Source organism: Syzygium oleosum, unplaced genomic scaffold (assembly GCF_021117445.2).
Source record: "Syzygium oleosum isolate NSW1041296 unplaced genomic scaffold, Sole_v2.1 Sole_v2.01, whole genome shotgun sequence".
Taxonomy (NCBI): Eukaryota; Viridiplantae; Streptophyta; class Magnoliopsida; order Myrtales; family Myrtaceae; genus Syzygium; species Syzygium oleosum.
The window spans coordinates 32,857,736-32,878,886 of record NW_026607485.1 but is presented as its reverse complement, the minus strand read 5'-3'; the positions used below and the strand labels follow the sequence as shown (position 1 = coordinate 32,878,886).

Here is a 21,151-nt window from a genome sequence, read left to right as displayed (position 1 = left end):
TTCTTCAAAAATTTCCCATTTATAGAACGTGATAATTCTTTTCCATTGACATCCATCAATCGGTATGCATTCGCACTAAGCACTTCGGTAACTAAATATAGGCCTTCCCAATTTGATGACCATTTACCGAATTCCCTGTTTTGGAGGTTAAATGGCAAAATTGCTCTCCACACTAAATCTCCCACAATAAACTGTTTGGCTTTAACTCTTTTATTAAAAGCTCTGGCCACTCTTCTCTTTTGTGCAATCAACTGATCCAAAGAAGCCGCACGAACCTCATCTAGCTCATCCAAATTTATGTGCATCCAATCTCTATAATCTTCGGACAACATTTTACTCTGCAATTGGACTCTTAAAGATTGTATTGTTATCTCCATCGGTAAAACTTCTTCTTGTCCATATGTAAGCATATAAGGACTGACACCTGTGCTCGATCTTCGTGATGTTCGGTATGCCCACAACACCATTGACAATAAAACATCCAATTCTCTTGGATTTTCTTCTAGATGCTTCTTGATCAGTCCAATAACAACCTTATTAGTTGCTTCAGCTTGTCCATTTGCCTGGGGATAATATGGTGTGGAATAGACCATTTTGATTCCTCTTGATCGTGCAAATTCTATTACTTTACTTCCAGTGAATACTGTTCCTTGGTCCGCAGTAATCGACCGATGAATTATATTTTCTTCAATAAACTTAACCACAGTCTTCTGTGTAATACTCTTATATGAAATGGCTTCCACCCACTTTGTAAAGTAATTCGTAGCCAATAAAATGTAACTATGCTTATGAGAATAGGGTGGATAGATCTTACCTATTATGTCCATTGCCCATCCCCTAAATGGCCATGGCTTTATGATAGAATGGAGCTCCATAGCAGGTACATGCTGCAACGGTCCATGCTTTTGACACGAAAGGCATGCTTTGGCATAGTTGATACAATCCTGCATCATTACTGGCCAAAAATATCCATATCTTTTTAACAGCCATCTCATCTTGATTCCTGCTTGATGGGCTCCATATATACCTTCATGTGCCTCTACCATAACCAATTTCGCATTATCTTCATCAAGACAGCGTAAAAGCAATCCATCTGAGGAATTTCGGTATAATTCTTCTCCTAATATAACATATTTCTGGGCCTGCATCCTCAGCTTTCGATCTCTTGAATTTGGATTCTTCAAATATTCGATGATGGTTTGACTCCAATCCTCTCGAACTACTTTGCTAACTGCTATCGGTATCTTTCTTTGCTCAATAGAAGGTACCGACAGCGTTATAGTAGTTGTGATGTCTGCCAATTCGTTTGATATTCGGTACCCAGAAGCTACTTGAGCCAACTTGTTAGCCTTGAAATTTGTATCTCTTTTCACATGAATTATGTCATACTCTCTGAATTGCTCTAATTGCTTCTTGGCCAGATAGTAATAACCAATCAGATTTTCATTCGAGCATTGATATTCTCCCTTTAACTGTTTCACCACTAATTGTGAATCATCAAATACTTTAATAAACTGTACTTTCAGCTCAATCAATATTCCCAACCCGATAATTAGCGCTTCATATTCAGCCTGATTATTTGAACATTCAAAATCTAGCTTACAAACGCACCTTGTAAATTCCCCATCGGGAGAGATTATTATCAATCCAGCTCCAGCCATATTCTTAGCACACGATCCATCAAAATACATAGTCCATGGTAGCACTTGACTGAGGTTTTGCTCATTTTCTTCCATTTGTAAACATGGGTATTCGGTAAGAAAATCAACAATGGCTTGACCTTTTACTGCTTTGATCGGCACATATATCAAATCAAACTCAGACAAGATAAATGCCCATTTGGCTATACGCCCTTTTACAACAGGTCGGGATAGCATGTATTTTATTATATCAGTCTTACCGATCACATGCACTGTAGTTGGCAACAAATAATATCTTAACTTCATACAAGCAAAGTATAAAGATAGACATAATTTTTCAATTGCGGTATATCTTTTTTCAACATCAGTTAATACCTCGCTCAAATAATATACCGCTTGTTCTTTTCCATTCTCATTCTCTTGTGCCAACATACTCCCGATAGTTATATCGGTTGCCGATAAGTACAATTTCAGTGGTTTGCCTGCTTTCGGCGGCATTAATACAGGAGGATTCATTAGGTAAGCTTTGATCAGATCAAATGCCTTTTGTTATTTCTCTCCCCGTATAAATTCATCTTGATTTTTAAGATGTAGAAGCTGTGTCATCGGCTCCATTTTATCAGACAGATTGGCAATGAATCTTCTAAGAAAGTTTATTTTTCCAATCACCATCTGCAATTGTTTCTTTGACGTAGGAAGAGAAAGCTCCATGATAGCCCTTGCTTTGTTCTTGTCAATTTCAATTCCCCTCTGATTGACTAAGAACTCCAAGAAATTTCCTGCTCGTACTCCAAAGGCGCACTTAGTTGGGTTCATCTTCAATTTATACTTCCTCATCCTAATAAATGCCTGCTCGAGATAATCTAGATGATCTTCTTGGGCTGATTTCACCACCAAATCATCAAAATAGACTTCTAAGAATTTACCGATCATGTCATGAAAAATAAAATTCATTGCCCGTTGGTATGTGGCTCCTGCATTATTCAATCCGAAAGGCATAACTACCCACTGAAAAGTCCCGATCGCACCAGGACATCTAAATGCTGTCTTCAGGACGTCTTCCTTAGCAATAAAAATCTGGTTATAACCCGAATGACCATCTATCAAGGATAACATCTCATTTCCCGACGTTGAGTCTACTAACATATCTGCCATAGGCATTTGGTATTCATCCTTTGGAGTGGCATTATTTAGATCCCGAAAATCAATACAAACTCTCAGCTTTCCATTCTTCTTTTTTACAGGGACAATATTTGAAAGCCATTCTACGTACCTGGCTATTTCACTAAATTTTGCCTTCAGCAGCCTTTCTATTTCCTCTTTGACTTTACCAACTACATCAGGAGCAAATCTTCTTGCTAACTGCTTATGCGGATGAAATCCCATCTTGATTGGAAGGCGATGTTCTACAATATCTCTTGACAAACCAGGCATTTCATGATAGTCCCATGCAAAGCAATCTTTGTACTTTTTGATCAGGTTAACCAACTTGTCTTTCATGCCCCCTTGCAAAAACGTACTTACATACACTGGACGGAAACAACCAGGCTCTTCTATATCAACCTCTAATAATGGATCTTGAGCCTCCATTGTTCTGTCTTCTTTGACTAACAACTCTTCCCAATCATCTATACAATCTTAAGCTTCAACATTTTGTTTTGCCATTTCCGCCAAATATGTGAAGTACCTTTCACAAACTTCTTGCAATACAAACTCGTTTTCCATAAAGAATGTGTAATTCTTCTAATGCCAAGCTTGACTTGGAGATCCATTCAGCTTTCATATCCCCGAAGCGGCAATAAGTAAGGGACTATGGATCTATCTTTGGTAATTCAACAGCATAACCCTCATGTGAACAATCTTGATGTTCTTGATAAATGTCAGTCCATCCGATTGAAGCATATCCCGAATCTGCCTCAACATATTCCACTTTCTCGCCATTCCAAAATGCCAATATTTGATGCAAAGTTGATGGTACACACTGATTAGAGTGTATCCAGTCTCTTCCAAGCAACAGATTATATGAACCATCAGATTCTATTACAAAGAAAGTCGTTTTAGACGACTTGGATCCTATAGTTAAATCAAGCACTATTGCCCCCTTGACTTCGGTAACTTCCCCAAGAAAATTAGATAACTGAACATTGGATGGGATAATGTCATTGTCATCTTTCCCTAATTTCTTGAAGTATTTGTAAGATATGAGGTTCAAAGTAGCTCCAGCATCTACGAAGATTTTACCGACAGACCTACCATTGACCCTGCCTGACACAATCAAGGACCTTAAATGTTTTGCTTTTTCAGAAGGTACCTTATCAAACTTGATGGCTTCCTTGGGGAACTGAAATTCTGCCATGGCTGTCTCTTTTTCCGAAATGTATTCGATGTCTTCTTCCACTGTCAAATTAGTTTCATACTTCACTGGAAGTTTAGCATGGACCATATTTATCCGTATTGGAAAACCATGTTTCTTCGATATCTTGGAATAGCCAGTTCGGTAACTTCTGCCATCTTCTTGTGACAATTTAGGATCCAAGTCCTTTTGTTCCACCTTTCTTTGTTGTTTTGGGTTGAGAGCTACAGTAATCTGCCCAAAATTAATTGTCTGTGGAACCTGAGCAACTCCCTTCTCCCTTTTCATTTCAAGGTGAGAACTACTTCCCGAATCACCTGGTTCTGGTTTAACCCAATCTTTTTCATTGGGATTTCTTTTCCATACCCAATTACCTTTCCTACTGACAGATGTGAAAGGTAAATTTTGCCTTACTATACCTTTAGCTTAGACACCCTCAAAATTCCTTTGTCTGTTTCTCATTCGCTAGAAACGCCTCTTGATGGTTCTATAAGATGCCTGTCCCGGCGACTTAATTGTTGACCATTTTCCTTCGGGAGGGTCATACGGCACTTTAACTGTTTTTCTTCTGTGAATTTCCTGAGACATTAATGGCGGCGGATCATCAAACTCGTCTCTCCCAGCCAGTTGGCTCAACTGGTAATGATGGAGGTGGATAATCATCCGTATTTCCATAATAGACCACATAGTCAAACTTCCTACTAGGTTCTCCAAGCAATCCGACTTTAGGGTCACCTTCCTTATATCGCTGCCATAAACTCTTTTTCTTTGCAGGCTTCGGTAATGTTTCGTTTTCTTCATGAACTTGCGTAACCGACTCCTGAATTGGGGGGCTAGTTAAGATGAATCATGGTGGTATTCCTTCCTCTCATACCTATGACCAACATCTTTTCTTTCAAGCACCTGTGCTGTCTGTCTTGGGTAAATTTCCTCCTCCCTTACTTGTACTGAAGAGTTTTCGGTGGCTACAATCTCAGATTTTACCTGTGGTCTGCTTATCCTGCGGACGAATGATCCCGATCTGTATCTCCCTCTCGTTCCCCTCATGTATTGGAACCTGGGAAACTCCCGATCTTGCCGAGTCAGCTCCTGGTGACAACGAGTACAAAGTTGTTTGTTGTCATCATCTGTCGTCTCTCGTATATTAACCATGCTGATCATTTTCGGGAAAGGATCTGTATCTACTTCCATTAGGGCCTTGCCTTTATCTTCGGCAAATTTAATCTTGTCTTGGCGAATTGCCTCTTGGATTGTCTTTCTAAATACAATGCAATTTACCATATCATGAGTTGTAGAGTGATGCCATTTGCAATATTTCTTATATGCTATTTCCTCATTTGACGGGATTACTTGTCCTTCAGATAATTTGATCATTCCATCTTTCAGCAGCATGTCAAATATTTCATCTAACTTGTAGATATCAAAGGAATAGTTATTTGTCTCCTTAGCCTTGAACTTGGATATATCCCTCACCCTGGCCGGTTTAAGTGCTGGGCACACATACGGTTTATCAAGTACCATAGTTGCTACGGCTATCTCATTCTCCTCTTCAGCTATCCCACCATGTTCGGTACTTTCAGCAAATGCAACTGCCTGTCGATTGTCCTTATTCGGCTTCTTATCTTTCTCCTTCAACAAGTGTTCATACTTAGAAATCCCGGCGTTTAACTGAAAGAGATCGTCAAAGGCCTGTCCTTCAAATCTTTCCTTAAGGTTAAACCTCAAGCCGGTAAAAGCCAAACATAACGAGCGTAAGGAATACGCAATTGCTTTGGCAGAAAGTAGTGGAAAAGCGACTCCGCGTTAGGCAAAAGGATTCACTTCCACTCGACAAGAATGCGTAACGAACCCTATCATGGAAGAAGCCTTTTTCTGACCCATTTCTCAAAAGCTTCGATACTTTAATTCTGTGGTAGTCGGATCGATGAAGGGTTTTGCTGCGGTGTCATAGACCAGATCCTTCAACGATTTGATTGGACGTCAACCCTTTTCGCTGCCATTCATGAATGGAGAAAGCTTTCTTTGTCGCCACATATGATTGTGTTGGAATAAAATCCTCGTATTGTGAGGATATCAATTGGAAAAAAAGTTATTCGGGATGTTAAAGTGATAATATTAGTCGATCATCGACGACTTTTGTTATGTATGGAAAGAGTACGGCTTGACATTAATCATCAATGGCTGTTTAGCGAAAAATTGTGACTTGCGAATCATCATCTTTTCACACGACGATTACGTTGATTACATCTGAACAAATCATATATTGTAAGGACGCAAAACTTGACCGATAAGAATAATAGAATCCCTATCTTAGAATATGCATATTAGTTATCGAACTTTTCACGCATTGTTCGCAAGAAACCTTAAGAAAATTATCCATACATGCCTCATAGCCTATTTCCGTTTCCACTTGCACGCCATTTTCTCGAACAATTCGAAGGTATTATACTATGCAAGAGGATTGAAGATCGACTTTGGGAGATTTTCTACGTGCTTGACTCAAAATCGCCGCCGCCTCCAAGTTCAACACGGAAACGATTGTGAAATGGTGGAAGTATCAAGGAAGAAACGCCAAGATGATGAGGTTGTGTGTCGTGGATTGTACCGACAAGGCTACATGTAATTTTGGGGTATACGAACTTTCATGGGTACCCCAATAAGAATGGTACGAAGTACTGGCAAGCCATTGGGAGAGTTCTTGATTACTTGAAAGACTTTCCCCCATGTCAGCAAAATAATAACCAGTGCAAGTGATGGTGAATCTGTAGCAAGTTGGGTTTTTTTGTTGTTGAAGAAGCGCAATAAGTTATCCTTCAAGAAACAAATTCGTAAAGTACATTCGATATGCATTTACGGTGGCGATTGCCAAGAGCAAGGAAAAGAACGTTTTCGGAAAACTCCCTGTGATGTTTTGAGGATGACAAAACATTCCAGCTGGACTAACATGTGCATCCGAGCGTGCGAATGAAATAATCTATCAAAAGCAGACGATGTTAACAACAGGACATCTGTGTCATCGAAGAACCTCTACGCTCTACAGAAGGAGAACAGCCTAATGGACGTGGAATCTGTTGATGTCCGGACAGACCTTGCAAATGATGAATATCTGGAACGACCTGATGAAAAACAAACTAGAGGGGTCTGGCATGTTCCACATGGGGGACTTCACTGAAGATAGATTATTGAGCGGGCTTGGCCATACTAAGTCAGATTATCTGAAGGGGTGAACTCATCTTACATTATTTTTTTACAGAACCGAAAATGTAGGAGTAAAACTAGGTAAAATCACCAAAGTACGAGAGGCTTGGACAATTATACAATAATTTAAGATTGAGACTGGAGTGTACATGCAATAATTTAAGACCCGTGGAGGATGGAAGTTTCCGGGAAGTTTCTCGCAAGGTCAACTTGATGGCTACTTGGGACAATATAATTCCAATCTACCACTCAACTACATTTTGAGGTTAAGAATATTCCGAGGAAGCGTTATGTCCGCTTTTGGGTTTTTTGTTTTATTTACTATGGATCGCCGTCGAGTCAATTAGAAAATTCTAATCGATCCAATCTTCGCTATATTTTACAAAAAAAAATCACGATAATTCAACAGCAACACGGAAGAATGACAATTTTTTTCTCCATTTTTGGTTTCCCCCAACTAGCCATCTATATGGTTGGTCAAACATGGCATCACGACATGCAAACTTAACTTAAAAAAATGTGAGTGATGTCTGTTTATAATCGACCAATCAAAATGCTGGTTGGAGAACTAAAGAAGGAGGAAAATGTGGCTCAAAAGAGTTGGAAAACACCATTAAGCGATGGGGATTATGAACCTCGTGTGACCTGTAAGATGAAGAGGAAAACGCCAATGGAATAGAAAGATAAAGAAGTAAGATTGATAATGCACTTACACCGAAACCTTATATATAAAAAGGAACATGAATAAATTGAACCTATCTCAAATATCATGATAAAGAAATGACAAAAAGAAAAAGTTAAACTAGCATTTATTTAAGGTGTTTGTCAGGTATATATATATATAGCATTTGCAGTTTTTGAGATCCAGAACTTCATTATTAACTTGTCTTCAAGTTGTCATTTTTAAATTCAACCGGCACTCACATATCGAAGTTCAATTAAGCTGGAATATGACAGTATTTTGTGGGCTTTAGGACAGCTAGCTTAAGTGAAGTTGACCCGTGAAACTGTTGAGACTATGCCTCAAGTTTGAGATCATGAGAAACCCAATCCAAGTTGGTTTTTTATTTGGAGTTGAGTTTCAAGATCGAGTGGATTTCCTATTTTGGATTCAATTCTTGTTTATATATAAGAAATAGGTCTTCTCCGTGAATTGTATCCAAGAGGTAGGTTTTTCGTGAATTACACTCTAAAGCAATCAAAGAGGAGCTTTTGCCGGTGATAATCATTTGTGCCGCGTGCTCATGACTATAATCCAAATTTTGAAGCCAATCAATTATGCAAAGATTTTGTATAATTCCTTTGTGAAATTGAAAAAATGTTTCACGAGTAATTATGAGGGATAAATAATGTGTGAGTTGTTAGATGTAATTACGGACTGGGAAACACTAAGAATGTTTCAGCAACTCGAGTGTGGTTGTAATCTCTATTGTATCATATAACCGATAGTACAATCATATGATGCTCTCCTTATGGAGTAGGTCCCACCGACCGAAGTACGTAAATTTAAGGCTCGCATAATAACCATTATGTTTCTCTATTTTTATGTTTTTCTGTTTTGGGGAACATGTTTGAACAAAAATCCGTTTGGTAACGCAATTTTATTTTTCTATTTCTGAAACAAATTTTGATTTCAGAAATAGGTTTGGAATAGAAATGAAAAGTAAAAATTTTCTACTTTTCTATTTCGAGACAGAAATGAGAAATAAAAACTTATTTTGTCGCTTGCGCTCGCTACTAGCCGATCGCCTGCCCGCTGCTCGTCATTGCTGCCCACCGCTCGCCATTGCTGCCCATCGCTCGCCACCACCTCCCACCTCCCACTGCCGGCTACCTTCCGCCACCATCCTCCGCCATCCAGCTACCTCTTGTCGTTCACCGCTGCCCGATGTCTACCTCCCGCCGCTGTCCTCCACCACCTGACGCCGACCGCCTGGGAGGGAGGAATTTTGTGTTATTATTAAACGCGTATTTTTGTTCAGAAACTCGTTTAGGGAAAAGAATTAGAAAAATCTATTTCTGGTCAAAAATTGATTTCTAGAACAGAATGCTTATCATCCACGCCTTAGTTTCCCATTTGTTTCCTTATTTTGTTTATTTTATTACTCGATTGCTTGTTTTTTGCAACAATTGGTATCAGAGCCACGCTTGGATGACTTGAAGCAAATCAATAATGACAGAAGAAGGAAAAGTGTAAATAGACATATATGATAAAATGGATTTTGTTTTTTGGAAGATGCATATTGAATATTATCATACTAGAGGATTTTGCACTTACTGCTATCTAGGAAGAAACCAGAATCAGTGAACAATATTTATTGGGATTCGCTAGATAGACAAGCGTTGAGTGTTATTCGGTTGATGTTGGCTCATAACATCACGTTCAACGTCATAAAAGAGAAGACCACTGCGGGACTAATAAATGCCTTGCCAAATATGTGCAAGAAGCCCTTTGTGATCAAGAGGTCTACTTAATGCAACGCCTATTTTACTTAAAGATGGGTGAAGAAGCATATGTTGCTGATCATGTCACTGAATTCAATGTTGTTTTTAGTCAATTGAGTTTAGTTAAAATTGATTTGATGATGACGTAAGTACTTTGATTATATTATCCTCATTCCCTGACGGTAGAAGTACTACTATTGCTGCTGTTAGTAATTCCTTTGGTCAACAAGCTTGACGTTTTATGAGGTTGGCAATTTGATCTTGAGTAAAGACATTCGTAGGAAAGAATCTAATCAACCCGTGCCTACTGGTTTAGTAGGTGAATGTAGATAAAGAATTAGTACCACCGTTAGCAAAAGTAATGTGAACTCGAATAGACGTAGTTAGTCTAAGATTTGTGGTGTTGTCTAGTTAGAGTTATGGCAAGAAGGGGCATTCAAAGGAATTTTCTTAAGTCAAAAAACAAAAAGGGTAAGGAAATTAGAGTTAAGTTTACTGATCATATTGCTTCATTTGTTGATCATGTGTCGGATGGTGATGATTATATCTTGTCTGACACTGATGATTCGTCGTTTGACGAAAAGGTTATGCATTATGGTTGTTTGTTTCACACTACACCAAAGAGGAACTGGTTTACTACTTATTAGTGCGCTAATAGTAGTAAAGTACAGTTGGGGGAAAATGCTGAGTGTAATGTTGTAAGTGTTGGCAATGTTAAAATCAAAATGCATGACGATATTGTGAGGACATTAACTAGAGTGAGACATGTTTTACAATTGAAGAAGAACTTGATTATCATGAGCACCTTGAATTCAGCCGGGTGTCAGTATATTTCAGAAGATGGATTTATACAGGTTGTTCTAGGTGTCTTAGTGATAATGAGAAGAATCAAACACATGACTTATATGAGCTTCAAAGGGAGACAGTGACAGATTTCACTATATAGACATTGGATGCTTCTTTTCAATAGTCTGAATTGTGCCATATGCATTTATAGTACTTGGGCTAGAGAAATTTGAAGGTTTTGAGTTAAAGGAATTTGCTATGTGGTTATGTGGTTGAGAAGCTGAATGTATGTAGGTGCTAGACTTTGGAAAACGGCCGAAAGTGCAATTCAATACGATTATTAGAGATATCGGAGAGATATCGAAATTGATTCATTTGGATGTTGGTAAACCTCAACAATAGATAAGTAAAATCTAGGTGAGATGGCTTTATAGGCATCTAGATTTGTGCTTCGTGGCGAGCCTCCGGGCCTTCAATTGCTGACAAGTTCACGGAAATCAAGACGACTATGGCCACAAGCTCAGACGCTGATGTCGAACTCGTGGTCGATTGCGGAGCTTGATGCCTCATCGAGCTTCCCCAAGCCATCTAGAGGCCGACACCTCTAGATCTTCAGGCTTGACCTCCATATCCATTTTGGTGTTAGCCCTTTAGATTTGGAGGTAGCAGCTCCTCCATGACCCCGAGACTCGACGAGATCGTGACGGCCATGGAGGAGCCGTTGAGAATGGCTGTTGAAGCAAGAGGAAAAAGAGATAAGATAAACAGATAAGACGTAGGGGATGTCGGGGAGAATATAAAGCAGAGACGACGATGGTTGGCAGGTTGGCTTGACAAGGGTGATGTCGGGCTCGAACACGCCGGCAGCGAGTTCGCCGGTGGCAATATCAACGATTGTTATTCATGGATTTAGCTAACTGTAGGCTTTGCAAATTTAAAGGGCGACGATTGTATGTGATTCATGGATTTAAGTCTAGACAAGAATTTCTCTAAAGAATGAGACGACAAAAGGAGATAGATCCATATCTTTCCCAAAAGAAAAATAGTGCATGAACAATTGGTTTAACGAAAATTTCACACAAGCGATTTTATCCACTATTGATTTGAGGGTCATAATTACCCACATTATTAAATCGTGATGTATACGGTGGCTTCTTGAAACCTTTTATAATACGGAAGGTGTATGCTTTAGTATTTCCAACTTTTTGTACGATGTAATGCCCGGAGAATAATCAACCTAAAAATTAAAAAAAGAAGAAGAGTGTACCAGCCTACCAGGTGACCTGCTTCTATTAAAGAATTTTGAGGACATTTTCCTTTTTGCACGGGACCCCCTTACGAAGTTGCCATGCAATTTCCTCGTCGACCAAAAATCAATTTTTTTTATGCGAAACCCACTCTTTATCTTCCCCTCTCTCTGCAACTTCACAGCAACTCCATACCTTGCCTGCTTTGTGCCAAACCTTTTCCACACTCACCATCATCCCAAAGCAACCTCTCTCTCTCTCTCTCTCTCTCTCTCTCTCTCAACTGCACGACTCTTCTTTCTTCAAGGATAAAGAAAAGTCTCCCGGTGGTCCAGTTCGGTCATGGCTAACGACGGATCGGCACCGTCGCCAAAACCCTTCAAGTGGCTCAACAAGGGCCTCAGGCTAACCTTCCCACGACGGAGTTCTCACTCCAAGTCATCGTCCTCCAACTTGAGCACTCCTTCTTCTCCAACCTCCACTCTCCCCGCTCCAAACCTCAAACGTGCCACCTCCACCAACAGAGACCACGAGCTCCAAGAAGTCTTCCGCCGCTTTGACACCGACGGGGATGGAAAAATCTCCGCCCTCGAGCTCCGGGCATACTTTGCGTCCGTCGGCGAGTACATGTCCCACGAGGAGGCCCAGACCATCATCGGCGAACTCGACACCGACGGCGACTGCTTGATCGACTTCGGCGACTTCTTGAAGCTGATGAAGATGGACGGCGACGACGACCTGAGGCGGGCCTTCGAGATGTTCGAGGACGAGAAGGGGTCCGGGAGCATCACCCCCAAAGGGTTGCAGATGATGCTCCGTCGCTTAGGGGACGCGAAGTCGTACGAGGAGTGCGAGGACATGATAAGGGTTTACGACATTGATGGGAATGGAGTACTTGATTTTCAGGAGTTCCACCAGATGATGGCTTAGCTTTGGAGGGAAGTAACATGATGAAGCGTGGTCTTGTCTTTGAAATGAAACAAAAGCAAAAAAGAAAAGGAAAGAGAGAGAAAAAGAGAGAGAAGGGAATGCATGGAAAAAAGGGTTGGACAGATCCACGTCCAAGTAAGAGTACGAGGAGTCAAATTTAGGTCGAATGCATTGCGCGAATCGGTCATGTGGGTGTTAATCTTTTAAATGGGGTCGCTTTAGTTCTTTATATTAAAGTCTTTATATATTATATATGCTTGCAAATACTATGTAGCATGGGAGTTTACAAGGTAATACCTCTACATCCATGTTTGTGTTTTTTTGCATTTGTCGCTTTCAAGAAGTTAATTTTTGGTTGAACTATCTGTACTATGAGGTCAACCGCTCAACCAATATTCCCCATATAATCATTGGTTCCTACTTATGTTCGTTCTAATATTCGCCAATAAAACCAAAAGAAATATCAGCACCGAGAGTAAATAATGTATCTCGACGCTAGCTACACATACATACAACCTGTATTTGTAATAAAAAAGTCTATATAAATTATATACTACCCGTATCAACCTGCGTATGGAAGGAGCGGTATCAGCTTCACTGTTCCTAAACTTTCCAGAGTATGTTTGTAAAAAAGATTTATGATGTTAAAAGTTTTGTTTATGCACGCCCATGATCTGCTAATTGAACCTACTATTTCATAGACTTTGATCCAATTACATTTTTCGAATAGCAAATTATGTATAATATATCTATAAAAGCTCGAGTTACAAAATGGAATAATTACATAAAGAGAAATATTTATGTAATTGTCCTTAATCAATTGTGAGATTAACGGTCTGTTGGACCTTAAAAAACAAATAACAAATAATTAAAAATTATTGTGGGGTCCATTCTTTCAAGAATTTGTGACTCACAACATGTCATTATTCTCACAGTGGCCTAAAGACCGTTATGCTAGCAAAGCTCTTACACAAATTTTCCCTAATGTGCAATGTTGTCCATAAACTTTTAATTTGTTCAATGTGGATCCCTAAAATTTTGATACATGTTCAACCTAGTCCTGGGACTATATGAAAATATTCAATGTTGAACTTGAATTAATGGAAGGACAACATCGAACATTTTCATGTAGTTCATAAATTAAATTGAACATGTACCAAAAGTTTAGGAAACACATTGAACAAATTAAAAGTTCAAGGATTACATTGCACATTAAGCTAAAGTTTAAGGACCAAATTGAACAAATTAAAGGTTAAGGTAAGACATTGCACATTAGGCCAAAGTTTAGGGATCATTTGTGTCATTTTCTCTAACAAAAGAGGTCCACATTACAACCAATTTAATAGTTTAGATGCTTAAATTGAAAAAAAAAATGAATATTTAGGTTTTTAATCCACAGGCTCTCGTTTTTGTTTAATTATGCTCTCCAACTCATATCAGATTTGAATTTTGACCGGATCGTTTAAGTAATCTTAATATGGGCAAATAGATCATACACCGCCAATGTAGATAAAATTTTACATAAATGACCGGCCAATCTTGATTTAATGATTATAATTACCCACTCTGTCAAATCAATGGTGTATACAAGGCCGTTTGTATAAAAGTTCTTTATTACATTGCCAGAGTATGCTATAATTATTCTTTTAATCTTTCGATCATCTGTTTCTATTTCATTTGGGTCACGATTGTGGTGCATAACCCTAAATTTACAAAATATTTCCGTGTCACCTTTGGAATGTTTTTATATGGATCGAGTTCCAATTGACCTCGGTCATGTGCAAGAATTATGACCCACGCTCGACCCAAACAAGAATCAAAGACCAAAATCAAGTACATGCCGAAGTTGTAGCCTAAGTACTCAATTTGACGATCGGTTAGAAATTGAATAATAGTTCAGTTTTCCTATTGACCAAAAAGTCCTAACTCCACCATTAAACGGAGAAAGGACAAAAAGATACAAAAAGAAAAAGAAAAAAAGGACGAGCGCAAAAAGATAAGACGAAAATAAATCGGAGCCATCTAACGACATATGTGACGAGTTGTCAACGCTTAAGGCGGACAAATTTAAAATGTAAATTTTCCTTTTAACTTTAAAGTTATAATAATCCGATAAACGATGGAGATCCTCTAAAGTTATAAACTACATTTATATCTTAAATTTATTTTCTTGAGAAATTAACACCTCGTCATAAAATGCCATTGGCCGGCTCCGGTCCGCCTCTCATTTTACTTCTTTTTCTTTCGCTTCTTCCCCGTTTCATTTTAGCCCTTCTCCTTTCTTTCTCTATTCTCTCCCTCGTCTCCCCTCTCACGAACAGGCCCCCCGACGAAAGTCTCTCCCCCCCTCTCTCTCTCTCTCTCTCTCCGCCATTCAGGCATTACCACGAAGCACCTCTTCCATCATCGTTTGGCACATGGCGAAACGGGATAAATCCCAAGATCTTCCTCTCTCCTGGCACACCAACTTTAGCGCTTCTTTAATAATGTCTACCATTTGGCAAAACATTTTCCGGGAACTTCTCGCCCGAGTAAGCAGGCACCAAAGAGTTCTCGAGTCACTCCATCCCCCAATCTGAAGGCAGGAGAGAGTCATTAGTCAACCACATGTCAAGTCAAGGTCAAAGTCAATCTTGGAGCTGTTTTCTCTCTCGTGCCATCTATACCCGCAAGGTCTTCTCTGGCAAAACCATGACCTTGAGATCGTGATTTCACCCACAGATGTTGGGATTTTCTCTTATGAGCTCTTACTCGGAAGCTTCTCTCCCTCTTCTTGCCAAATAGATAAAGGAAAAAATCGGACACTCGGTCCTTTCATCAGAGAAAGTGAAGACATACCACCGGAGGTATCGAACGGATGGCACGCAGTACGCTGAAAAGAAGCCGACCGAAATTGACTGCCATTATCGTGGGGGCACTTTGAGGCCATGGCCTAATCTTTGTGGGTATTCTAGATGTCTCCCACTAAACTCTCTTCTTTGTATACTTACTCGGTATGTGCGTATATCTATTAGCTTTTGTAAATGGATTACACTAACAAGCGTGCGAAGAGCTTTAGTGAAGCAACCAATTAAGAAAGGTTTATAAGCTTTCGATATTATGATTGTCCTTGTGTTTTGCACGATCAGCGCCCTTGACTAATTCCTAGTAAAGTATGCTTAACAAGTATCTCGGGGCACTCGTTAACATAACCATGTACTATTTATGTTATTAAAGTTTTGGTTAGACAAAAAAAGTGACTCTTTTGCGCACGTAAACAAGATGCACGTAGCAGCAAACATGTAATGCATGACATATAGTTCTTTACTAATACACGTCTATGGACAAAAGCGCATCTAATTCTCTCTCACATGCACTCGAACATTTGCACACGTATTGTAAATTGTACTCCTCAATAAATAAGAAGTTTAGTGTGATGTACGAAATCTCATTAATGTTGTGTATTTAATATGTCTACGTAAAGGGAAGGCATTCTGGATGGACTCCATCGCGATCCAACAATGCAGCAGTCATTTGTTCGTGAAGCTTTACATTCGTACTAGGAGTGTGTCTTAATTCAGGATGCGCTACATGAGTTTCATCGGAATTGACCATGTCAGTACTATTTACCGTTATCGTATAGTGATGATTTGCGATCGTTGATTGGTTGATGAATGCAAAAATAGAATAGTACGCGCATAATTTCGGCCGGTCTGACATACGTCCATAGAGAGATCGGTGAAGTCCATTCGAATGTATGAAATTTACCCGCAACCACTCATACATAATCCCTCGACTACACCGCGTACGCGTAAAGTTTTTCATCAAGATCGTCATTTTTGTTCAAATGTCAATAGTCTGAATCTGACCACATAGCCTATCTACCTTAAATTTTGACAAGTCCTGATACAACAAGACAAATAAGCCCAGGTAAGAAGGGCTCGTAGCCGTAATTTGCCAAATAAGAGAATTGAATTCTGGGAGTAACATACAATCACACGGCAAAGACCAAAGACCGTAGAGAATTCTAAGAGGAGGACAATATTTTCCTCCGTACTTTATTGAAAAAATCATTTTCGAGCAAGTCTCAGACTGGTGGGTTGCAGAGACTGGTGGGTCGCAAGTTATGAACATCACCCGCATACCAATTTAACTTAAATTAATTTTGGTGATGACCGTATTTAAAATCAACCAATCATATGCATGATTGAAGGGAACTTTCTCCCACCTATAATTGAGGAAAACAGGACCCTTTACAAGAAAACGTGGTAGACCATGTACAGAAAAAGGGAATGGCAATCCACTCGGGTTGGCGCAGCTGGTTAACGTGAATTTCAGCTCTATAACTCGGAAGTTGCCTACTGCATACCAAAGTGCTCTAGGTCAGAGCCATCTACGCATGCTTGGACTCAATGGTTACGAGGCTCAGTCTGAACCGTAGCCTTGAGATGATCGGATCTCTGCGCTCATGCCCTTGAATTATTAAGGAAGAAAAGTAGATGGAGACAGAATGTGAGGCGGTCAAGAGAGGAATACAAGAGCATGGAAAGATTCACTAACTCTGGATTTACTTGGGCCTCTGTTACTGTCCTTGGACTTGTTTGAAGCTCAGAGCTCCATAAGGCCTAGCCCAAAACCTTGCTTCAAAGAGTGTCTTGAAGATAGCTCGGCCATTTCATTTGGGTTTAGAGCTTTGATCCCCAAAACGATCACTCGGTACTATCACACATTTTTCAAGATTGGGTCACTCAACTTTACTTTCGATTTCTTTCCACCGGTTCTCTCCGTCTGACATTGATCAAAGTTGATACAGATTTTAAGTGGAAGTTGAAGTGAAGTTTCTCTTTGACCTTCAGTGGAAGGTCTGACATGACAGTTAAGGTGATCGTGAGGCAACTGTTTTGACAGAATTCAAGTGGGCCATTGAGCGAAGTGACTTAAATGAAAGTGAAAGTGGAAGTGAAAGTTAAAGTGAGCGTTTCGACCGGAAATGGTTTTGAGAATTCGGTGATGGAAAAGTTTATTGACCTCAAAAGTGGAGAGGATATGCATTGGCAAGAGAGATAGTTAAAGAGGGCTATATAGTTTTTTACAGGATAATTTGATTCATTATTCGCTTGTTGGTTCTTGATTTGTTTTGTATTAAAAGTTTGATTTCAAAGGAAAAAAGAAGCAAGAAGAAGCAAGAAAGTTACTCAAAGGAGTTTGAGATCGAGAAGCATCTGTACGGACTTGCCGATCGGCCTCGTCAATATTGATGTTTCTTCGTCACATAGCCACTTTTCCATAACATATCTATCTTTATGTTTTCTTATTTCTTTTTTTTTTTTTGGCGAGGCAGTTTAACATCATTCACATACAACTTTAACTAGTAACACACATAAAGAGAGTAGATTTAGATTGGGTTTCTTTTTTCTATATCACTGTTGTTAATTGAAGTTCCGTATGTAAAAGATGTTAAAGTGACTCACCCACCTAAAAAGAGACTAATCCAGAGGCAATCACTGCTAATAACTAAAAAAATGTAACAAAAAGAAAAGCAAAGATTGAAGCGGGAGAGTTAAAGTTGAAAAGAGGATTTCTCACTTCTTTCTCTCATTCAAAACCGTTTTCACACGGCTCATAACTAATAAAAGAAATAATAACTAAGGTTGATCGGTTCTCGATCTAGTCCAATCCTCGAGAGCGGACCGGATCAAAAGGACCGGTTCCCAGTTTTTGGAACCGGGGACTGGCCCGGACCGGTCCGATCTGATTCTTGGGCAGTCCAATTAAATCAGTTAATTCACAATAATTGACGAGGAGCATGCCAAAACAGGGTAAAAATAAAGAACAAAAGGAATGTGGGTAGATTTAGTCTCGTAACAAAGAAATATAACTGAAATCAAACTCGGCAATTAAAGGAATCTCTCTATCATACAACCCATATTTGTATATACTCATAATAGTGCAAAACCGGAGACACATATGTATGAATTTGGTTCAGGACTTTTGTCGAACACATAGCGTGCAGTGGGTTGAGGAGAGAATGTTAACTAGAACTCACATCCAGACTCGAAAGAAATCATTAAGGAATGTTGGCAATCAACAACATCGGTTCATTTAAACTCAATATGCGCATGAAAGGTAGGTGAGGGGGTGAACCAGCAGTGTTCAATGGCTGATTCTGAAGATGACCCTGAGAATAAACTCTCGAGAAAATCGCTTATTAGTCTCCCCTCCTTTTCCTCTGTTGTCCATCGCCAACAGAGAAAGAGGCGAACGCGCGTGAAATTTACAAAATGTTAAATAATAAATAAATAAAATATAATCGGTCCTGTCCGATTCTCTCTAGAACCGGAACTGGACCGACACTTCCGGGAACCGCCCAGGACCGACTGGTCCGGTCCAGTCCGATTCCTGGTTCAATCGGTCCGTGTTGCTCACCTCTAATAATAATTGCGTACAACAATGTGTTGTACTACTTCAAAAAGTCTCCTCGTAAAATATCCAGCATCTATGTTCATACTCAATATCCACAACTTCTTTTCGGACTCCGTAGGAAGCAACGATATTCCATGAAAGACAATTTCCATGGCACCAGTACTAAGTACACTATGGTTTGGGGCTTTAGCAGGTCTCTTGATAGAGATCAATTGTTTATTTCCGTATGCATTGACATGCCCTTTTTTTTGTTACCATTCTAGTTATTGACACGTGAAAGGATGAAGAAGATAAGAGATGAAATCGGTTACGCAATTAAGAGAAAATTAAGTAAGCATTTTGAAATAAAAACTATCTTCGTCAAACTCAGAGGAATCGCTCAAGCTCGCCCGTCCCCTACACAATAAACCATGACAATATATTGGAGAGTGAGCACCGTATAATTTAGGATTTAGGATTCAGAAATTCGTATAGATATTTTCAAATAAGAGGGTACAAGCTAGATAGATAGCTCTAGAATGATTGATTGGGCAAACATTAATCTTTCCTAGTTACCTCCGAGGTCCAACCACATGCACAAGTCCATCTATCTAAGATGCATAAGCTGCCCAAATGCGTTCTTTCCGGCTACTGATCCCATTGTTTGAGCATGCCATGCCACTCGAGTCAAGTCAGACAGAAAACCATACGAAAAGTATAACGCAGAAGAGAAGTTGCCATTGTTCTGTGCTTAAAGTCAATTTCAGGGTGCGCTAAGTGCAATCATTTTCTCCATTTAAGTAGTCATGATTCGAGAGTGATTGACGGGTAATGCTGCTCGAGACGTGGGAGTCAAAGTCAAGCAATGTACCTTGCAGGAGTAGCCACCGGGCAGGAGTGCTAGTAGGCCCTGTCCCATCGGAGGGAAATTTCTCGAACTTTTGACTCTTTGACCAGCGTTCCAAACCAATTTTCTGGTCCCTGAAATGGCTTAGATACATCGCATGTAACTTTTTCTTCGCTAGGAACTACAACAGGCAAGAACAAAAATCGAACATGAGAGCCCATCGGGTACGATTTCTAGTTCTCAGTCCATTTTCAGATTCTCTCTGTATGCGCTCGGGAGGCTTTATCGGATACGGCGAGGGCACGGATGTGAGTACGATCTCTGTCTCCATCTATAGATCAAGTCGATTTCATGTAGAGACGACTCAATTCGCCCGTTTGACTATCGCCCTTTATCTCCTTCTTCCCACTCTCTAATGGACTCCATCTCTTCATCCTTAAGTTTAGACAATAAGAGGTGTCTCTCCTTCATCTATCTGATTCTTCCCCACCTTCGTCGTCGACTCGGTGGTCAAGAGCGCATGAAGGGAGCGTGGACCTGACGAAGAGGACGAAGACGGTGATGGTGCTCGCCCCGACGTTATCGGTTGTATTTTGTCGCTACAGAGGGTAACATTGGTGGAGGAAATGATGGTGTATTGGTTGGAAGAGGAAGAGTGGATGGAGAGTGTGCTTGGGGACTGAGTTTGTGTTGTTTTTGTTTGGATGACAAAATCAAACAACAGGTGGATTGGGTCGAATTTAGGTCAGGTCATAAATGAACTGACCCATATTGATCCATTAATCCGTTTTATGACACATTTTTTCATAATGCAAATTTAACGAACCATACCTAACTTAATCCATATTGCCAAAATATTTTCGTATTTAACAAATATAGGAAAACTTGTTTCTTCTACATTTTTAAAAAAATATGTATTATTAAAACACTTCTGTGCATTACAAATTTAGTGGACAATTTTTATAATTATTTTTAAAAAATTGAATTTTTATATTTTTCTTTTTTATTTTTTCTTTTTCTTTCTTTCTTTTCCTTTTTTTTTTCTTCTACGTCCAAAGGTAAAAGAAAAGAAAAATTTATAAAAAAAAATTCAGAAATTTGTTTTAAAAGAAATAACATGTTTATGATTCACTTAAACTTATTAAGTTGTCCATTTATGACCCGATTAAAATCCATTTAAGACCCATTAAATTATTAAGTAACCCATTTGTAATCCACTAAAGCTTGTTTTTAAAACTTAAAGCAACATGATTCATATCATTTAAATATGAGTTAAAATATGAGTCCTAAACCCATTTTGTCACCTTTACAAATGGACAAGCGA

At 39.4% G+C, this 21,151-nt stretch overlaps 1 protein-coding gene across 1 annotated transcript; it reads left to right on the top strand.

The window, feature by feature from the left end:
* The first annotated feature begins 11,852 nt into the window (after window positions 1-11,852).
* Window positions 11,853-12,667, top strand: LOC115682571 (probable calcium-binding protein CML41). The gene has a single exon (XM_030606828.2). The coding sequence runs from the start codon at window positions 12,012-12,014 to the stop codon at window positions 12,597-12,599; it is 588 nt and encodes a 195-aa protein (XP_030462688.1). The 5' UTR covers window positions 11,853-12,011; the 3' UTR covers window positions 12,600-12,667.
* Window positions 12,668-21,151: the final 8,484 nt, after the last annotated feature.

Coding starts and splice junctions, on each gene's coding strand:
- LOC115682571 (XM_030606828.2), top strand. CDS start 12,012: ATGGCTAACGACGGATCGGCACCGTCGCCAAAACCCTTCAAGTGGCTC.